The following is a 22,472-nucleotide window of genomic DNA, read 5'->3' as shown; positions in this document are numbered from 1 at the left end:
GAATACATGAATAGGAAGGGAATAGAGGGATATGGATCCTGTAAGTGAAGACAGGAAGGGCAAAATATGTCAGTGCAGGCTTGGAGAGCTGAAGGGACTGTTCCTGTGCCATATTGCTCTTTGTTCTAATCAATTCCCATGGCAGCTAACCAGAATTTTCAAGTACTCGTGAGTAAAATATAGCTGTTTGAAGCACATAGCACTTTCAAGAGAGAATGCCTGTAATGGTTCAGAAGATGGCACCCTTGTACAGAATGAATATGGTTAAATCAACTTCCAGGTTTTCTTTAATGTGTACACAACACCACATGAATAAAATAACACTAATGCAACTCTAAAATATTGCTGTTGACTTTTCTTAGTAAATTCTTTGGTATACGAAGAGAAGCTTTTATCTGAGCTGTTTAATAGTCCTTTCCAGTGCCACCACCAGCAGTGACAAAATACTGGCATTTGTGCAGCACCTTATCATATCTGAATATTACTAACTAATTCTCACAATTTGTATTGCCATTCTGTCCACAGTTTGAAAAGTCTTGTATTGATGTAGTGCCTTTTACAAACAGCAAAAGTTTCAAAATGCTTTAGAGTGAATGAAGTACTTATGAAGTGTAGTCACTATCATCAAGTCAGAAAAACAGTCATCAGTACACAGTGAGCTCCTACTTGCAGCAAAGTGATAATAACCAGATGTGTTGTTCTTTGTAACATTGATTGAGGGGTAAATATTGGCCAGGACACCAGGGACGGTTTCCTTCCTCCTCTTGTAAATACTGATGTGAACTATTTTGCATCCACTTGAGAGGGCAGACCACAGGGACCAAATAAGACAGCACTCCTTCAACACTGCCAGTCTTGATCTTGGGTTCGTGTCTAGAGTTGAACTTCGAACCAGAAGGTTCTGATTGGAAGCAAGACTACTACCAATTGAACCACAGCTGAAAGAAGTCTTTAGCAAACAGATGACTAACAAGTGAAGGTTTCTTTTGACTGAGTTGGTTGCAAGAGGAATGTTAACCATTACTTTATGAGAGCTGTTCCTCATCAAACGTAGCTTTTGAGCCAATTCGGTAAGGTAGTCTTTTGTCCTAAGTAGCACATAGTAGTACAGTAGAAAAAGAGAAAAGTGATAATAGTACATCCTCTCTGTTTCAGCAGTAGTTATTCTGAAATACCAAATGACTAAGGGGGAATGGATCATTGGAAGCAGGACACTCCTACGTGTTTGGAGCATGTTGGGGTGTGACTTAATGCTTCTTAGCAGCAAGTTAGAGCCAGCATTTTCTGTCTGTGTATCTGGAATTTTGTACCTTAATTGCATGCGAAAGAGTAATGGCAGCTTGGTTGCATAAGCTACTTTCAGTCTTTAAATATAGCTCATCTTCCACATACCTGAACTTACTTACTCTCTTTAAAGCAGAACATCTTTTTGTGTTTTTTCTTTAACCTTTTGTTGACTTAATTTCTTCCACTGTTACTACCGCAAGCATTTTGATGACTGCAAAATAAAAAAGCAGTGCTCAGGCCAATGGGATAATTCCCTTCCACATCTCTGTCAACAGCTTGGTCAGGTCTCTGAATAATGGGAAGCGTAGAGGGAACACCTATCGTGAGGGGTTGGGATGTTAGGAGCAGAAGGAAATGCAGAGTTACAAATCCTTGAAGGTGACTGGGCAACCTAATGAGGTGCCTAAGAAAACTTTTGGGACACTTTGCGTTGTAAGTGGAGGTGTTGAATAAAAATAATTGCAGACGTTTTAAGAATCACTGGTCAGGCCTCAGCAGAGATATTGTAAACATCTCCGAGCATCACACTTTAGGAAGGAGGTCAAGGCCCTGGAGAAGGTAGGGGAATTTTACCAGGGTTGAAAAACTTCAGTTGTGTGGAAAGATTGGAGCAGCTGGAGCTATTCTTCTTTCAGTAGAAAAGATTAAATAGAAATCTGTTTGAGGAATTGAAAATTTAGGGGTTCTGATAGGGAAAAAAAGTTTGTTTTTTTTGCTTTTTGTCAAATGGATCAGTATTCAGAGGGGCTTGATCTAAAATAATTGGCAAAAGAACAAGAAAGGAAGTGGGAAGTCTTTTTAAACAGATTTATTAGGATTGGAAATCCTTGAAAGTAGTTGAATTTGACTTCAGGAACTTTCAAGACAGTTGAACATGTATGGAACACAGCTACATTTTAGGATTATGGGGAGGATGTAGTGGGATTAAGTAGCTTTTTCAAAGAGCTCTCACAGCTGCAGTGGGCTGAATGGCCTGCATCTAATTTGCAATTATATTCAACACCTATTCTTTTAATGTAATCTCTCCCTGTCTGTGCTGATCTCCAAAGGTAACATCTTGGGTGTAATACACGATCATCAGAAACTGGTGAAAACATTCCGTTTGATGCGCCGAGCAGGATACATCAATGAATTTGTTTCTATCTCTACAAATCTGACAGATCGCTGTGTTTATATTTCTTCCGATGGAGGCAGACTTTGCAGGTATTAAAAGCACTGGGTACTTACTTGAGCAACTTATGGCAGAGCTCTGTTAATCCTGTTGATAGCATGTGGGGTCTCTTCACATTCCATGCTGTTCATCTACGAAGACGACAATGTGTGAATCTGCCCCATTATATCCTACAAAACTTGTGAAGAACTGAGAGGGTGGAGAGAAATGCAGTGAATGTGAATTATATAGGATTTTCATAAAACACTTGATAAAGTTTTTAATGGTAAGACTGGATTTAAGGAGAAAGAAGTCAACATTGAAAGAGGTGTGGAAGGTTTCCGTTAAGAGGGCATCTGAGAATGGACGTATTGATGAGTGATGTTCTATGGTTTGGGGTGGAAGTGCAGTGCATGGAATGTGGGACTGTAGCAATTTGTGTTCGGCAATTTACGCTTCCAATGTGTATTAATAAGCTGAAATCAAGAAATGGAAAAATTCTTATTAGTTACTTCATGACAAATGGTCATCTGGAATGCACTGCTTGAGAGCAGATTCATTGGTAACATATTTCTATGTTTTCATATGCATTTTTATATGTTAGAATATAAAGTAAAAATTTAAAGGGCTATGGACAAATAGCAACTGAGTGGAACTGATTGGTTGAATTATTCTTTCCAAAAGCCAGGCCAGGCACAATGAGCCAAATGTCCTTCTACTGTTTTGTCTGTTTCCATGATAATAAAAAATGGAACTCCAGGGTGTTCCTGTCCAAGAAGTGAATATTGCAAGCAAAAGTTAGATTCTGAGCCGTGTGAGGCAACGTGAGGACAAGTGACCCAAAGCTTAGTCTGTGAGGTAGGTTTTAAGGACCCTCCTAAAGAAGGAGAGAGAGTAGAGAAGCAGGGAGGTCTAAGGTGGGAATTCTTGAGTCAGAGCTTAAGTAGCTGAACTCTCAGTTGCCAATGATGGAACAATTAAACTTAGGTATGTTCAAGAGGTCAAAATCAAAGCATGTGCAGATTGGGTAAGATAAAGACCAGTCGGAAGAGGCCTATCTGAAATATGACATTATAATCAGCCTGTTTCTGTGCTGTGAATGTTGCTTGATGTGTAGCACCTGTTCATTCGGTAACATCTACTGAAATTCCATTGTTCAACAAGCTAAAGGTCTGGGTGATAAATAGTTCCTACCTTGGTACTTGAGACTTTGTGCAGAAGTAAGCTACGTTAATTAATTTTTGGCCCTAATAATTATTGCACATCATCGCATACACAGACAATATAAATAAGACTAAACTAGACTAATGTTTCAGAAGTATCGCAGAGCATTACAATTTATTTGTTTTATTCTTTTATGGATAAAAGTGCACTACCTTTGGAAGAAAAAAAATACTAAATTCTAGAAGATCTCTTCCCTACTCGTCATGTGTTTTATGCTGTGTTTGCATTATCAATCGCATTCGGTGCTACTAAATTCTTTTCATAAAAAAAAATCTCATCCCTTTCTTTGCTGTGGCATTGTTCTGCAGTTGAAGAAGTAATGGAATTTCTGTTTGCCCTATCCTGTAATGCATACTTGGATTGCATTGTTCTGATACAGTACTTAACTTTTTAAGATGTGCTCATTGAAAGTTAAGGAAGTGTTTGTGCTTTATTTTTATACGAGTACCTACTGTTTATTTTCTGCTCTGTGCTGGAGCTCGCTGTGCAAACAGTGAGCTTGCTGATGATCAGATGTCGCATGCCGCCCTTTGTCTTGTTGTGTTGCTGCGGTGATAGTGGTACAGCGTGCAGAGATACGTGTCCCCATGTCAAGCGCGGCAAACAGAGATCCGAAACACTTTCATAAATCTGCTCATTTTCATTAAGCCTATCCAAGTATGCTCATTTTCACTGGTGCGGTCTATTCACTGGGAGATGGGCTGTAGCCTCCCTTGCATTTTTCTGATTTAGTTTTGAACAGTAAATATAAAGCTACATTGGGGACATCAGCCAATGTAACTTCAAATATTTGCACCCTTTTATTTTTAAAGATTACGAAGGTTGCACTGGTGATGTTGCAATGGTTGCATTGAAGATGTAATGCAGATTAGAACAAGGGCTTGAGCTTTATTTTAAAACAGGATCGTTTGACGTTTTTGCTTGGGAGGACACATTTCAATGTTTCTCTCACTTGATGGGTGGTGGGGGCAGTTGGTGAGCGCCTTTAAGAAAATAAAGTTTGCCATAACTGTAGATATGAGTTTTAAGAGAAAAAAATAGTCTGAATCAAAATATTACTACTTTAAATGAGTAGTTAATAAAAATGACCATTTAAAAGTATCAAGCGGCAGAGCTAACGAATAAAACCTTTTGTTTTGCCTTTTTGGTTAAGTAGAGCTGCAGAGGGAAAAGCACAAGGCTGGGACTCCTTAATAGCTTGGAAGGGGGTGGGAACTAAGGCTGAGATAAAGAACTGGGTATAACTGACACTGACATTGGTTTTCTTCTGGTGGGCCACACGTTCTGTTTGCCTCGGCAGAATTCACACAAAAGTGGGCATTTGACGTGAATTGCCTTTCAGGTGCTTCCTGCATTGTGGATATATTTTTGTTCAGTCCCATCTACCCTGCCACCCAGTCACTTACTCGAGCCAAGGAGGTTCAGTGATTATTATTATCAAGGAACTGTACGGGACCACTGTGAAGGTAGCAGCATGTGCTTAAGGTGAGGTGGTGACATGATGTGGAAGTGCCCGTGTTGGACTGGGATGGACAAGGTCAGAAGTCAGACAACACCAGGTTATCTTCCAACAGGTTTATTTGAAATCACAAGCTTTCGAAGCATTGTCCCTTCAGGTGAAGTGACAAAAGGGCAATGCTCTGAAAGCTTGTGATTTGAAATAAATCTGTTGGACTATAACCTGGAGTCATCTGACTTCTGACGTGGCGATGTTGTGGAATTGTCACTGGACTGATAATCTAGAGACTCTGGCTATTGCTATGGTGCCATAGCTTCAAGTCTCACCATGAATAGGACCCCTGCCAGTAACGTCATTCTGTCACATTCGCTCATGCTTATTTGGGTACCTACATGATTTTTTTCACTAGCAAAGCATTTTTCAAAGTGTGCACGCTCAGAACTTTCCTAGTGAGCAATGTGAACCTTTTTGGGGTGTCAGGGAAAGCCCATCTGGTTCACTGATGTCCTTTTATCAGGAAGGAAACTTGTCATTCTGACCAGTTGTGGTCTATATGTGACTCCAGACACGCAGCAATATGCTTGACTTTTTAACTATTCTCTGAAATGTTTCAAGGGTGTTTAGGAATATCCTACGAAAGAATAAATTGATTAAATTCTGCCTTGCTGGCCTGTGTAGAATTGTAGCTGCTACCGGTAATGACCTGCTCGTCTTCTCCACCCCTTCAGACTGTAATTGTCTCCCTGGTAAAGGTAACCAGACTAATGTACACTGCTGTTAGTTTCTGTACTTAAATGTAAATTCAATTTGGAATGTACAAATTGGATAATAGTACCTGAAATGTAGTGTACCCTTGTTTCTTGCGATTGTGCTCTAAAAATGAAGATTTGTGCTGTACCTGATTATTATTGATTTGAAATAGAGTTTCAATAATTTTATTTTTGTTCTCCACATGCTTTTCTTAGCAAAAGCATCATTAGTTGCATTGGAGAATATTGGCCTCTCTAATGAAAGGTTCTTTGCTTAATTTTGTTTAGGCCCTACATTATTGTGAAGAACAGACAACCAGCAGTCACAAATAAGCATATTGAAGAACTATCTCAGGGTTACAGGTAATCTCAATATAAATTTACTAACATCAACATGATTTTTATTTTTGTTGAAAAGGGTAACTTAATGTACACACTGTGGTAGCACTGTGACCTTTTCCTTGCAATTCCACAGTAAGTCAGTCCAGGACACTGGGTGACTCTGCTGGGTGGAGAATTGGTAATTTCCCACATAGGGGGCAAATTGCTGGCATGTTCCTTTGCTGCCTTGTTTCTGCCTAATAACCAGCTGTTGGGTGGTTTTCAGCTGGTTGCTGTTATGCTTATCTTTTTGAATGTGCATGATTATATTGAAGGGCACAAGATGGCAAAAATTGATATTGCATTTTGATGCCTTGGCTTTCCTCTGAAACATTTTGCTTCCTGTATCACACATCCGAAATTGTCTTTTCAGTGGCCTTAATACTGTGATTTAAAAACAAAATCGTTTAATTGCTGCATATGGTAATAAGACTATAAGCTATAGAAGCAGAATTAGGCCATTTGGCGCATTGCGTTCGCTCTGCCATTCAATCATGGCTGATATATTTCTCAATCCCCAAGGAACATGAACTAAAAGTTATGCCTCGCAATTACTTTTAAACCAAGGGAGTTATTTCTGTCTTCAGGATATCTCTGTAATCTTCAATGATCAATAGCAATTCAGTTCAGAGCTCACTTTGAGGTTCAAGTATTTAAAAAAAACAATTATTAGACAATGGTATAGATATATTTAGTGATATTCTGTTATTATCCTCAATTTTAGGAAATGAAAGATGTAACATAATTTTTGTAAACATTTCCTTGCTCAATTTTTGAGCTAGCAGATCTATCAGTGAAATGCTCAGTTCTGTCCCTCTCCTCCTTGCTCCTTTGCTCCTCTGCTCCTCACTTGGCTATTGAGGTTCATTAGAATTTCATGGCTACTAGCCACCTTAGAAGCAAGTTGTCATACCTGTAACTGAACCCCTCAATTTCCATATAGATTTCATATGTGTTCGTTCCCTGTTACCATGGAAGGAGCAAGCACTAGCATTGTAGCCTGCATAACCATTTAGGACTGGTGTTTTTTTTTAATCATTTGTGCCCTGAATTAAAAGGACAGGCTGCCAGAACAAAACAGTGTTTCTGTCTCAGAGAAAAGCTGAAAAATCAACAAAGGTGCGCACTCAAAGGCCTTGTTGTGTTTAACTGAATGCTATAAAATCTGCTGTGAAATATGTTCCCTTTGATTTGCAATTTGTGTCATAAGGTGTAGGAAAAAAACTCATTGAGAATGGAAATAGACCCCAAAGAATGACATTCCCAATGGATTTGTGTGTCCAGGTGTGGTGTACTTAAGAAACAGAGGTGCAGGTGAGGCAGGAAAGAAAGCATTTGTTCGGGTAAGTTAGATCCTTGGGAAGTAGAACACAAATCCAAGAAAGTCAGAATCAGAGTAGGCCATTCAGCCCCTTGAGCCGGTTCCACCATTCAGTGAGATCCTGGCTGATTGTGGCCTTAACTCCATATCCCTGCCTTTGGCCCTTTTTTTTTTAATAATTCATTAATGGAGATGAGGGCATCACTGACCGGCCAGCATTTATTGCCCATTCCTAATTGCCCAGAGGGCAGTTAAGAGCCAACCACATTGCTGTGGGTCTGAAGTCACATATAGGCCAGACCAGGTAAGGATGGCAGTTTCCTTCCCTAAAGGACATTAGTGAACCAGATGGGTTTTTCCAACAATCAATGATGGATTCACAGTCATCATTAGAGTGTTAATTCCAGATATTTATTGAATTCAAATTCTACCATCTGCTGTGGTGGGATTCGAACCCGGGTCCCCAGAACATTGTCTGGGTCTTTGGGTTAACAGTCCAGTGATAATACCACTCATCCCTTAATACCTATTGCTTAACGAAAATACATCTATCTCAGAGTTAAAACTAACGACTGATCCAGCATCAACTGCTGTTTGTAGAGGAGAATTCCAAACCTGTACCACCCTTTGTGTGTAGAAGTGCTTCCTAACATCTCTCCTGAACAGTCTGGCCCTAATGTTTTAGACTATGTTTTCTAGTTCTAGAGTCCCCAACCAGTGGAAATAGTTGATCCTTATCTACCCTGTCATTTGCTGTTACTATATTGAAAACTTTGATCAATCACCTGTTAACCCTCTCAATTCTAGTGAAAACAGGCCTAATTTGTGTAATCTCTCCACATCACCTCTGAATCCAGGTATCATTCTTGTAAACCTGTGTTTTACTCCCTCCAAGGCCAATATATCGTTCCTAAGAAGGCAGTAGTAAAACTCATAGGCTGATTTTTTTTGTTGAGAGAGTTTTTCATTTATATAGCACTTTTCACAACCAGCTGTTGGAAAGCACATTATGGGCAGTTAAGTACATTTGAAGTGTAGTTATTGTTGTAAGGCATGGATGAGTTTGACCGAAGGGTCCGTTTCCATACTTTACAGCTCTGACTCTAAAACAAGGTAACCAATTTGGATACAGCAAACTCTTAACAAACAACAGTGTGGAAATAATCAGACAATCTGTTTTTGTGACATTGATTTAAGGAATACGTATTGACCAAAACACTGGAAATAACAACTTTGAAATGAGATGGGGTCTCTCTTGCCCACATGAGAGCAGATTCAGCCTCTGTTTAACATCTCATGTGACAGCAGCTCCAACAGTGCAGCACTGCATTAGTCCTGCTCTGGAGGGACAGCTTTAATTTCTGTCATCAAGTCTTGGAGTGAGAATTCAATCTGGAACCTTGTGACTCAGTGATGAGTAACTATACTACCAACTGAGCCACGGTTGACACCCACATCTTTTACGTGCTTTTTAGTGTACAGGAATTCCCCCATTTAAGATGTGTTTTAATTGTACTTCTTCATTTCGGCGTTGTTTGTAAAATAGTGATGTCCTCCAAATAGAGTTGCCTGCATTTCTTTTTAATCACGGTTACTGCATACGCTCATTTTTTTTTTGTTGGCTTTCCCTCTGCTGGTCTTCCTTGTGCTGGTTGATAAACTTTGACAACCCTCTGAGGCTACGAATGCTGAGTTAATCAAAACATTTGAGAGGAGTTGGGTAAACGGAGCTTAAGGAAATAAAGGTGAAGTTTAGGGATTGAAGGTACCTCAGCTGTAATTAACACAATCCTGGAAGAACTCAGCGGGTCAGGAAATGGGTGAGGTGAAAAGCAGATTACATGTCAAAAGGAGGTGATGATGCAAGACAAAAGGAACTGGTAATAGAACAAGCAATGAAATAAAACATTTCAGATTTTCAGCATCCATAGCATTTTCTTGTGTATTAATGTAATAGGTGGTTTAATTTTTATGATTCTTGACCAGGTCCTTTGAAGACTTCCTACACGAAGGATTAGTGGAATACCTTGATGTTAACGAAGAAAATGATTGCTATATTGCACTTTATGAGCATATGATCAACAAGTAAGTTTAGGAACTTACAACCACATGATATGATTTTATATAAAATCATTTCAAAAGATTCTGATTCTGCACACACAAAATAATTTTCGTTTTAAGTTAAAGGTCCATGTCTAGGATGATAATGCCTGGATATAAAATGTTATAAACACTGAAAGAGAAGGAGGCCATTCAACCCTTCTCCAGTTCTGCTATCCATCAGATCATGGCAGATCGGTATATAAACTTCCATTTGCCTCTCTTTGCTCTATATTCTTGATACCCTAACCCAGCAAAATTCTTTCCACCTCATTTTTGAGGTTCTTCAGTCCAACCTGTTTGACCAGCTTGTGCACAGAGCTTATTGGACAGGTTTCACTGTCCTATTTCCACGTAGCCATGGGAATGTTTTCTCTTCACATATTTATCCAATTACTTTTTGAAAATTGCTGTTGAATCTATTTTAACTGCTCTTTTGAGCTGTACATTCCAGCTGCCTAAAACACTTTCTCATCTCGCCTCTGGTTCTTTTGCCAATTATCTTAAATCTATCACTTCTTCTTACAAGGTCATCTACCACTGGAACCATTTTCTCCTTATTTACTTTAACCGCTCATTGATTTGCATTAAACCGCCCTCTAAACTTGCCTGTTCTGTGAAGACAATGTTGTTCTATGGAAAAAAAAACTGCTTCTAACTCACTTGATCCCTATTCTAGAAATTTTTTTCAGAATTATTGTAATGAATGAGTTAGAAGTAAGTAAACAGAGCAGTCTATTCTACTTCTGAAATTTCTGATGTATAGATATAAGATTTTTCTGTTTTCCTGTTTAATTTTAATTTTCTTTTATTCATTCATGGGATGAGGGTGTCACTAACTAGGCAGCATTTATTGCCCATCCCTAATTGCCCAGAGGGCATTTTAGAGTCAACCACATTGCTGTGGGTCTGGAGTCACATATAGGCCAGACCAGGTAAGGATGTGCAGTTTCCTTCCCTAAAGGGCATTAGTGAACCAGATGGGTTTTTACAACAATCGACAATGGATTCATGGTCATCATTAGATTCTTAATTCCAGATATTTATTGAATTCAAATTCTACCATCTGCAGTGGCGGGATCTGAACCTGGGTCCCCAGAATGTTATTTGGGTCTCTGGGTTAACAATCCAATGATAATACCACTAGGCTATCACACCAATGTGATTGAAATTTTCTTTATTGCTGGTTATTACAGATCTACGACCCACTTGGAGATTGAACCATTTACACTTCTTGGTGTATGTGCAGGGCTCATTCCCTACCCTCACCACAATCAGTCTCCAAGGAACACCTACCAGTGTGCCATGGGGAAGCAAGCCATGGGTAAGAGTTACTTAGCTTGTGAAAAATTCATGCAACTTCTGCTTAAACAGACAATTTCTGAAGGAAGGAGAAACTGAATAATCAAAGGGTGAGTTTTTTCAACTGGTTGGTGAATGGGTCACGAGAACCAGACTGAGAATTGTCATTGGCTGGAGTGAAAGGGTGATTAGAGTAATTTTTGTCGACAAAGCTGTTATTCAAACAGGGAATGGTTTATCCTAAGGACCTAAAGATACAAGGCATGCAATTTCATTTTAAAGAATATTTGACAAAGATTTGAAAGCAAGACTATAAAGGAAAAGGGGGATGGGGGAGAAGGGCAGGGAAATATGATTTGATGAGGTCAGCTTAAAATAAAGTTGAACAACCACTTCCCTTGCTGTAAATTCAATAATTCTGGATTATATTGTGAAGGATTTTATTTATCACTGTGATTGTGTTTGTGTACTGATATTCTGAGCATCTGTTTCTCTATGCGTTATTCCTGTCACTGTTCTTTACTCGGAGTGGGTCAGCGGTGTAAGACCAGCACTAAAGATTTCTCCTAATTGCTTTCTGTGTTTGTACCCGTTTGACATCATTTTCAAAGTGAACAGTTTGTTGCCACACACAGTTAAGTAGGATCAGTGCATACAGAGCTGCAGATCGATATATATGCAGAGTCCCATTGTTGGTTTTGTGTGTGAAGCTTTTTGTGTTTTTGTTTTGGAGTGTCATTTGCAATTCATTGTCTGTTTTTTTTTCCTCTGTGGCTGGTGTATTCAGCTGCCCAGACCTGAGCTTGTACAATCAGCTCCCTGGATACAGTGCCTGGTCGTCACTTCTGACGTTAGAAAGCGGGGTGACTGTCGAAACATGGATGTAAATGTTGAGCAGGTTGAATGCATAGCTGTGATTAATGGCACCATCGTGACACTGTGCAGTCTTTGTGGAAAAAGAAAACGCATTGCTTTTAACTGATGACTATTGGCTGAACCAACTCACCACACAATCAGATTTACTAAATGATATCGAGGATGAGGGCCTTCAGTTATGAGGAGTGACTGGACCAGAGAAAGTTAAGGGGAGATTTTATAGAGGTGTTCAAAATTGCAAGAGGTTTCGACAGTGTAAGTAAAGAGATTTAAGAAAGCTAATAAAAGAACCGAAAAGAAGATGTGAATTTGTTTTTAGTAGGAAGTTGCATTGCCTTTAAAAAGACGAATGGATGCAGATTCAATAATAACTTTCAAAAAAGTAGTTGGAAAAAGTCTTAAAGATGAGGAGGGACAGCAGGGTGTGGGACTGATGTGATGACTCTGAGAGGTGACTTTCTATTAGAATTAACTAATATAGAAGGCCATCATTTGGCCCTTGTGTCACTTGTTTAAAAGAGACATCAATTAGTCCCATTCCTTTGCCCTTTTTCCATAGCCTTGAAAATGCTTCCTTTTTAACTAATTACATTTAAATAAAACCGTAAAAGACCCATTACAGTAACTACTTAAAGCAGTCCATACAGCACCTCTAATTTCAGGTTATACTCCTTTTATATATTCAGTGTAAATTTGTGACCCCGAGACTTCCTACATTATGAGTTCGAAGCGGGATTTTGCAGTCATTTCTATTTTGTTTGCTGCTTTGGTGTAAATTTCCCTCCTTTTTAATCAAGTTTGAGATAAGGTCACAATACCTTGCTCTCAGTGGTTTAATAAATTGTGCACGAAGCAGAGTCAAACCAGGAACAAAAGCAAAGCAGCGATCCTTGCAGGGTTTATTTCAAATATTTAAATAATTACCGAGTTTGCACTACAGAAACTCATATGCTTGATGCCCAGGAAGTTATGTTTGCGGTGGCATGGCACACTGGTTAGCTTTGCTGCACACGTCAGGGACTCTGGTTTGCTTCCACCCTTGGGTGACTGTCTGTGGAGTTTGCACGTTCTCCCCGTGTCTGCATGGGGTTCCTCGTGCAGGTTAGGTGGAGATTGTCCGTGATAAATTGTTCTTAGTGTCCAGGAAAGTGTTGGTTGGGTGGATTAGCCATGGTTATGCAGGGTTCCGGGATAGAGTAGGGAGGTGGTTCTAAGTGGGATGCACTTTGGAGGGTTACTGTGGATTCAATGGGCCAAATGGCCTCCTACCATACTGTAGCAATTCTGTGGATTCTATTCTGTTTGGAAAATAGATCACTAAGCTATTACTATCACCTAATTTGTTGGAAGAATGAATTGTTACCTTTGACACATTTGTTTCTGCATTTGCTATTGAGGTGTGGATTTACTTAACAGCAGTTTCCTCATGTCCTGCTGAACTAATATATTCAGGTTGATGACAAAAACTGGATTATTCCAGGTCTTGCATTTCCCAAGTGTAAATGATTCTGAAGACAAGTCTATGAATGCTTATATTGTAACCAAGAAGCTAATGAAGCCCCAAATAAAAAATAATGAATCCTATTTAATTAAGAGGAGGTTATCTATTCTTTGCACCTGTTTCAGGTTGGAATTTTGCTTTCTTGCACATGATTTTGTTTTTAGATTTGATTTATGCATAAAAATGAGATCACCAAAAGTTTCTTTAAAATTATTTTCGTGAACGCAGCTAGTGAAGTCTGTCTTGTGTCCCTGCAGGTACAATAGGCTACAACCAGCGGAATCGGATTGACACCCTCATGTACCTGCTTGCCTACCCTCAGAAACCTATGGTGAAAACCAAATCCATTGAGCTGATTGACTTTGAAAAGCTCCCAGCAGGACAGAATGCTACAGTAGCTGTGATGAGCTACAGTGGTTATGATATTGAAGATGCGCTCGTCCTAAATAAGGCTTCTTTGGACAGAGGTGATGTAGGCCAAATTATTTGCTTCCTTAACCTTTTCAAGTTGAATCCTCAATGTATCTTAAAAGTTGCTGCTGTAATCTCAGAATTGTGTCCTCTTTGTTGACCACTGTAAGGAGGAGGAAGGAACTTGCCTTTCGTCTCCACAGGACATTAGAAAATGAAATGCTTTTGGTGGTGTAATTGTTCTTGTTATTTAGGAAACGCAGATAATTTGCGAACTGCTTGTTTTTTGAAGAACTTGCTAAGTGAAATGATCTGAAATGATCAAATAATCTGAATTGATGATGTTGGTTGAGCGATAAATGTTGGCCTGGACACTAGGGGTGAACTCCAGTGCTCTACTTTGGAAGAGTAACAAGGGATTTTTCACATTTTATGTTAGGGGCAAGTATAACATCTCAACCAAAAGATGGCACCTGACAGTGCAGCACTCCGACAGTAAGTGTCAGCTCAAGTTTTTATGTTCAATTCGAATGGAGTGGGATTTGAAACTGCAGAGGAGTGCTGCTCACTGAGCCATGGCTAGTTTAGGCTTGCTGGCTTTACCAGTAACACCAGCATCCCAAGATATGTAACTATTCACAACCATCATGATGACATTCAGTTTACCATGGAAATGTGAGTTAATAATGTGAGTAAATGTGAGTAAAACAATCAGAGTTAATATTCCGGGTCCCGTGACCCTTCCTCGGAAGAGTCACCGGACCTGAAACGTTAACTGTGGATTTTTTTCTTCACAGATGCTGCCAAACCTGCTGAGCTTTCCCAGCAACTTCTGTTTTTGTTCCTGATTTACAGCATCCGGCAGTTCTTTCAGTTTTTATTGAGAAGTAAAGGAAGTTGGGTTGGAGGGTTCAGTGGGAAGAGAGGGTGAGCCTGGAATTGAGGTTGCAGACCAGAAGAGGAAAAGTGTTCGATCTTCGGGGATTTTTTAAAGCACCTACCTTTCCACTGGCTTTTTTGGAGCAGAGGTTGGGGTCAAATATTGGTCCATTAGGCCGAGGCCACCATTTAAAAGAAAACAAGAATTTATGGGGTGTTTGCAGCAGTTAATGCTCATGTCCCCAAAATCCTCTCTCCACAACCCCACTGGGAGTTGTGACCCACAATTTGGAAAACTCTTCTTAAGGGTCTCATGGTGCCACTAAAAATTAAATGGTGCCATGTAGACAAACAGCCAGGGCCTATGGCCTTGTTGGCGATTTGGATACAAGATGTTCCCTCCTCTTTGGACTTCCTGTGTCTAACAGAAGGACCCACTTGCAGCAAGGTAGAAAGGGCACACCTCTGACCTTTACCATGCTCTGCATTGCCAGGGCCTCCCTGACTGATCCCAGTGTTCCTGCACCATCCATTTTCATCTGTGGGAGAAGGCTCCAGTGTCAATGTCCCAGTCTCTGGGACCTGCTGCAGGACTGACCATGGCCACTGCACCCAATCTCACCAGAATGCAGTCAGTCTCTGATTATCTGGTACCCCTCACAGGCAGGACATATGCACCACCCCATCAGAAATTACAGTGGGATGTTGATGGAGCCGGACACATTGTCAGCAGCTAGTGGGCTGCTTAATTCGGATTTAATCCCTGCAAAGCTTCTGAAAACGGCCATCACAAAGTGCTGTTGGATTGGCCTGCCATTGCAAACGCTGAATTCCAACTGAAGTCTGAATTGCAGGCTCCACCCGGGTTCTTGTTAACTCCTCAGATGTTGGAACCCAGTGCACTCAGTATGAAATTGTACTGCACTGCTGATCTGTGTCTTCAACATACTTTCATTGACTTAGTGATCAAAAAAGATGTGGCACTGCCTGTCTTAAAGGAGGGCTTCCCAAAGTGGGGTGGAGACCCCCAGATGGGGTCACAGGCTCTGAGGTAGTAATGGCCACCATAGAGCTCTGACCTGTCATAGAAGCTATATGCCTGCTCCAACTGGGTTCCCCACTCTCTGAGGGCACCCTCTCCACGCTGTGAAAGGTCTTCCCAGATCAGTATGTCTGACTCACTCTTTCACAAGCCTCGAAGGTTAATGACAATTTTGAAACCTCAAAATGGGATAAGCAATGTTTGGGAGACGCTGTTTTCAGGATGAGATGTTCGGACAAATGGTGAGAGGAGGTTAAAAAGGCAGAGGGTTTCATAGAAGGAATTCCAGTGCTGTGAGCCCCAGTTGGCAGTTGTGTTTTTAGCAATGATAAAACAATTTAAAATTGGGGCTGCAAAATAGTTCAGAATTGGAGTAGCACAGATATCTGGGATAGTTGGAGAGCTGGTTGTCATATTTAACCCAGAGATAAGCTTCTGACCACGTCTGCTCTGTCACCAATACTGCCTATTCCCACCTCTATAATGTATCTGTCTCATCTACCTCATGTTGCCTTTGTTGCTCCTAGATTTGGCTGAGCTGTCTTGGCCTGCCTTCTGAATCTGCATCCTCTATAAACTTGAGCTCATCCAAATCTTTGCATGAATCCTGTTTTACACTTTGGTTCACCCATTGCCCTGAGCCAATTTAAGCTACATTAGCTCCTGTTCCGTCAGGACTCCAAACAAACTCAGCACATTCTATACTTGATTAATTTAATCTAATTTCCTCTTGCATACCACGATGCAGAAATATTTGAACACCTATGAATGTTCATCACAATGATATTGCCTGTCCCTTAAATTATTAGGTTTACATCAGAGACAGTTAATGTAAAGATTTCTTCTCCTGGTCAGTGACATTACATAGTAAACTTAGTGGAATGGTAACTGGGGTATAGCTACCATGGCTGTTCATTTCCATTGCATCTATAATCTCTTTTGCCAACCCATGTTATAATCCTGGAAACCAGATGGTGCAGGTTAGAGCTGGAGCCAATCTTTACATCTTACATAAGCATTCGCTTACAGTGATGCACTTTATAAACAAGCACCTCCTAACCCAACAATCGTAGTTTCAGTCAGTCTATATACAGGAGCACAAGCAAATTCTAAGTTAATGCCTAACACTTCCATACAAGTAAGCTCAGTTAATATACAGTTAACACCCAACAATGTAGAATTGGTGGATTTAGTAAAAACCCTCAGATTACATTTCCCTCCTACTGAAGGTGCTTTGCAAACATTGGTTTGTGAAAGGATTTTGAGACAGCAATAAGAATTTTATAAAGCTGGTGCTTGGAAATGCCATTTATTCTACAGACTATCTGCCATTGCCACCCTAATCTCATGGCACTGCCCCCATCCCACTTCTCCCAACACACTTACTTTTGTTTCTCAGTTTATCAGTGCCATGGGAACTAAATGCTCCAAGGGATTTTAAGTACCAGTAAGAACTTTGGAAAGTGGCACACAGTTAACCACTGCTGAGTCCTAATCGTTGCATTCATCTTTCCTCTAAGGCTTTGGAAGATGTCTGGTGTATAAAAATGCTAAATGTACACTTAAACGTTATACAAATCAGACTTTCGATAAAGTCATGGGTCCAATGCTTGACGCAGCTACACGGAAGCCAATTTGGCGGCATGAAATTTTAGATGCGGATGGTATTTGCTCACCAGGTAAGAGAACAAGGTATGTTGGGTTAAATCGAAGGATGATCAAACTTGCATTTTATTAAAATAAGCACTTTCTCCACATATACCCTATCAGCCCTGTCATTTTCCTAAAGACTTCCACCAGGTTACCCTTCTTTTTTAAATCCCGTCCAGAAAAGAAGCTCCAGTGTTGTGAAAACACAACAGTCATTGCTCTGCTGCCATTTGCAGTCGAGAGGTTAACTGGCATTAGTTGCCTCAAATCCAAATGTGAATAAAATGAATGCTTGGAAAGGTATTAATCGACTTTCAGTGCCCAGGCGACCTTTCTTAGCACTGCTTCCTGGCTTTTAAAACTGCTGATGAAGCTCACCAATTAGAGGCCAAACATGTTGCTTTCATTAAACTTATCCAGTTAGAACAATATAAAGGAGGAAACCCATCACTGGTCAGTCATTGGTGTTTATATTGAGTAAACTTTATTTTTCTGTCTCTAGATCATTCCAATGGTATTAAAATTAAAAACAAGCAATTGATTCTGTTCTGTCGATCAGAAACTTAATCTTGCCAACTGTGGTGAATCCAGCACCAAATTGGAATTTGTATTATGTTTTCATTCTTTTATTCCATTGCAGTGTAAGTTTCTGGTGAGAAACTGTTTCCATTTTCACCTTTTATTTATGGCTAGGTGAGAAAGTGGAAAACAGACAGGTGCTGGTGAACAAATCAATGCCGACAGTTACACAGACTCCGTTAGAGGGAACTGCACAATCCCAACAGCCACAGTTTCGCGATGTCCCAATCACGTATGTTTAAATGCAGATTTCTGTCACTTGTGGAATGCATCTTGGGGATTGTCAGGGTGGGTGGCATTTTTGGAGGGTGTGGGGGGAAGAAAGAAAGGGAATTTGGTTGACAAGCCGTAATGGAAAGATTATTATCTGGAAGAAAAAAAATCTTGCATAGTACGTTTCACACCCTCGGAATGTTAACCAGGTTGCTTCACAGCCAGTGAATTGTTTTGCAGTGCAATTGTCGTTATTAAAGATTATGCACTCAGTTTTGCACACGATAAGGTCCCTGAAATAATAATGAAATAAAAAGGAAATCAACTTTGTGCTGAATACCCTCTTTCTGTTCCCATTCAGCTTGTTCCACAACTTAATCAGATTGAAACTGGATCTGTCAATCCATTTATCTGCTTCAATATTTTCTCTAATTGATCCCCAGTATCAACAATGCCTGGGGGGTATGGAGTGAGTGGAAGAATTCCTGATTTCTGCTATTCTTTATCTTGATTTCTTCTTGATTTCCCTTCTGGTGGCCTCGTTCTGATTTTAAGATTCTGTCCCTTTGTTCTTATATTTCCCCAAGCCAGAGAAAATAGTTTCTCTGCATCTAGCCTGTTGAATCCCTTTTTAACATTTTAAATACTTAAATCGGATTGCCTCTCAGTCAGCTAACTGCAAGTTACTACAAGCCAATTTCCCCATATAATTTAACCTTTGGTGTTGGCTTAGCAGTAAGTGCTGGCCAGATCACTAACAACTGACTTGCTCTTCTAATGTTGCCCTAAATAGGCAGAGGAGTACTTAGTTCAGTGTCACATCCAAAGTTTGGCTCTTCTGACAGTGCAGCATTCCCTGAGTACTACACTGAAATTATCAACCTATTCATTTCTATCATGGAACTTGAATCACGGATATTTTGGTTCACCTGAGACTGATACCACTGGATACAAAAACAATAGGAGGCAACTTGATTGAAACATACAAGATCTCAAGTGGTTTTGACTAAGAGCATGAGGAAAGGATATTTCCTCTTAATGGAGATCTAGAACTAGGGGTTCACTGTTTAAAAATCAGGTGTCCTCCATTTTAAAAAGTTAAGATACAAAATTTTCTTTTGAGGGTTATAAATCTTTGTAACTCTCTTGCTGAATAGGTGAGGAAGCAGAGTCTTTTATTTTTAAGACTTACTAAGCAAGGGTTTGAAAGGTTATCAGGCTTGGGTGGGAATGCAGATTTAAGGTTTCAATCAGATAAACCACGATGTTGAATGTTGGAGCAGGCTCAAGGGGCTAAATGATCTACTTCTCCTGATTCCTATTTTGGTACTAATGAATGTCTCTTATATTAATGTTGCTTACTTTAACAGCTACAAAGGAGCAACAGATTCGTATATTGAGAAGGTGATGATCTCTTCAAACTCAGAAGACGCATTTTTAATTAAAATTCTGCTGAGACAGACGAGACGTCCTGAGATTGGTGACAAATTCAGCAGCCGACATGGCCAGAAAGGTAAGTTATTACTGCAATTTAAATGCATCAGATTACATTGGATGTTTGTATAGAAAACAGCCTTTTGATTTAGCTGCTCTCATGAGTCCCAGTCTTGTACAATTGTTGTTTATGTGAAACCTTATTGAACTCTTCTGAAAACCCAGTGCTCTACATTTGTTGTATCACAGAGTCATGGAATTATTAAAGGGCTGAAGGTGGCCATTCAGTCCATCACTGGTTTCCACATCCATCTTAAGATTTAATAGGCTCAAAACAACTGGAACAGATTTGCTTCTAAAAGTGCTCTATTTCTTCATCACTAAGAATAGTCTCTAGTATTTTGCGTACTACTGATTATAGGCTAACTATCAAATTGTGGTCCATTTTTTCTTTCCTTTGTTTTTTTAAAGTAGTCAATTTAGGTTTGTGATTTCAACTCATTAAGAACTTTCTAGAATCTAAAGAATTTGAAAAGATCAACACCAATGCATTTAAAAATAAAAGGATACATCCTACTTGGAAGCAGCATTAGGCCATTTCGTCTTTCAAACTTCATGTAGTTCATGATGTACTATTACACAAAGTACCTCATGCACCAGTTATAAGATGCGCTGCAGCAACTCTTTGAAGCTCCGTCTCCATCCACAGCATCTTCCAAATTAGTCATCTCGACTACCTAGATAGACAAGCAGATTCACAGAAGCACCATCACCTCTAAGGTCCCTTCCAAACCAAACACCATCATAATTTGGAACTGTATTCCTATGCTTCACTATTTGAGTCAAAATCCTGAATTTCCTCCCCACAGCATTAGAGACAATTAGGGATGGAAAATAGATGCTGACTTATCCACTGGATTGGAACCAGTGCATCTCTGTAAAATGCCATCTTTTTAAAATTGTTCAGATACATGGGTCTTCGGAGCAGCAGTATGCCATCTGGCAGTTCATTTCTGATCCACACCATTCAATAAGATTATGGCTGATCTGATTGTGGTCTCATTTTCCTGTCTGCCATCATGCACCCCCCCAAACCCCCTCCCAAAAAAAAAAGCCCCAGCTATACGTCTGATTCTCTTGTCTAAAAAAGTCTGCCCAACTCAGCCTGGAATAAATGTAAAAACCCTTCCTCCAGTACCTTTTTGGGGAAGCAAATTCCACACTCTCTAATCACCATTTGAGAGAAAAAAAATTCTCCTTATCTCAGTGTTAAAAGGGAAACCTCTTGTTAAGTAACTTCCTGTAATTTTATTCACCTCCACAAGAGAAAACAGCGCCAGGTATTCACACTATTCAGTCCACTCAAGATCTTGCATCTTTAAATAAGATCACCTCTCATGGTTCTAAACTCTAACGGCTATAAGGCTTAACCTGCCCAGACTTTCTTCATAAGATGACTTCTTCATCCCAGTAGTGAGTTGAGTGAGCCTTCTCTGAGCTGCATGTGAAGCAATTATATCTTATTTCAAATAAGGAGACCAAAGCTGTGTATGGTACTCCAGATATGATCTCACCAGTGCTAAATACAGCTGAAATAAAACTTCCCTACTTTTACAATCCATATCCTTGCAATAAACGACAACATTCCATTTACCTTCCTAATCACTTGCTGTACCTATGTACTAACTTTGTGATTCAAGTACCAGGATACCCAGTTCACACTATCACTGAGCTCTGTAATCTCTTTTCCATTCAAATTATGTACCGTTTCTGTATTCTTCCTGCCAAAGTGGATATGTTCATTTATTTGCGTTATGCTTAAACTGTCTATATACCTTTGCAGACTCTCTCCTCTTGATTGCTTTCTTTCCTACTACCTTGGCGTCATCAGCAAATATAGCAGCCCTGTATTTGGTCCCCTCATCTATGTTATTAATATAGATTGTAAATAGTTCAGATGGAGCACTGATCTTCGTGGCGCTACACTAATGACAGCTTGCTAAACCGAGAAAGACGCTTTTATACCTGTTCTCCATTCATTAGCTAGTGAATCTTTTTATTCATGCTAAAACGTTACCCTTGCACCATGTACTGTTGTCTTGTGGCACTTTATCAAATGCCTTTTGTCCTTTTGGAAATCCAAGTACGTTACATCAGTTCCCCTGTATTCATCAAAAAAAAATGGTTAGACATGATTTTCCTTTTGTAAATCCACGTTGACTTTGCCTGATCAAATTGTGATTTTCGAACTACCCTGTTGTATAACCACCTTAATCATGTATTTTAGCACCTTTCCTACGATAGATGTTAGGTTAACCACCTTAGGTCCCTGCTTTTTGCCTCTCTCCTGTCACTAATAAAGATGTTTAATTTGGTAAGATTATAACCACTGTGTCTATTATCTGTGCAGTCGCTTCTTTTAAGTCTGTATGATGCAGGCCATTTGGTCTTGACTTTAGATGCAATAGTTTTCCTAGCACCTTTCCCTGATTATTGCAAATGTGTCTAGTTCATTCACCCCCTCCCTCCCCCGCCATCACCACTTAATTTTCAGTTAGCTTGGAAAGTTGCCCAAGTCTTCTACCATGCAAAACAGGCACAAAATGCCTGTTCAAAGACTCCAGCATTTCTTTGTTTTCCATTATCAGTTGCCTAGATACACACTGTCTAGAATACTAAAAATAGCTTTAGATACTCTTTTCTGATTCAAATACTTGTAGAAACTCTTACTATCTATTTTTATATTACGAGTTAGCTTTCTCTCTTTCTTTCTGCCTTTTTTTTGTTGATCATGTTTTGCTGCTTCTTAGGTTGGAGGATTTATTGCTTAGTTAATTAATTTTACCAATTCTATTTCTTTACTTGTATTAAATTCTAGGAGTTCCTCATTCTCTCCAGTCCTGCCCAATTCTGA

The 22,472-nt window shown here is 39.7% G+C and overlaps 1 protein-coding gene across 1 annotated transcript in view; it reads left to right on the top strand.

Moving 5' to 3' along the window:
• polr3b (polymerase (RNA) III (DNA directed) polypeptide B) overlaps window positions 1-22,472 on the top strand; it is a 67,832-nt gene that overhangs the window by 31,918 nt on the left and 13,442 nt on the right. The window contains exons 15-22 of the mRNA XM_048607938.1: window positions 2,337-2,490; window positions 6,158-6,232; window positions 9,558-9,656; window positions 10,868-10,995; window positions 13,608-13,817; window positions 17,203-17,361; window positions 18,026-18,143; window positions 19,495-19,637. Coding sequence (XP_048463895.1) covers window positions 2,337-2,490; window positions 6,158-6,232; window positions 9,558-9,656; window positions 10,868-10,995; window positions 13,608-13,817; window positions 17,203-17,361; window positions 18,026-18,143; window positions 19,495-19,637 — 1,086 coding nt within the window. The remainder of the gene's footprint in view (window positions 1-2,336; window positions 2,491-6,157; window positions 6,233-9,557; window positions 9,657-10,867; window positions 10,996-13,607; window positions 13,818-17,202; window positions 17,362-18,025; window positions 18,144-19,494; window positions 19,638-22,472) is intronic.

The sequence above is a fragment of the Rhincodon typus genome, chromosome 18, assembly GCF_021869965.1.
Source record: "Rhincodon typus isolate 14 chromosome 18, sRhiTyp1.1, whole genome shotgun sequence".
NCBI lineage: Eukaryota > Metazoa > Chordata > Chondrichthyes > Orectolobiformes > Rhincodontidae > Rhincodon > Rhincodon typus.
This window is presented reverse-complemented; position numbering and strand designations above follow the sequence as displayed.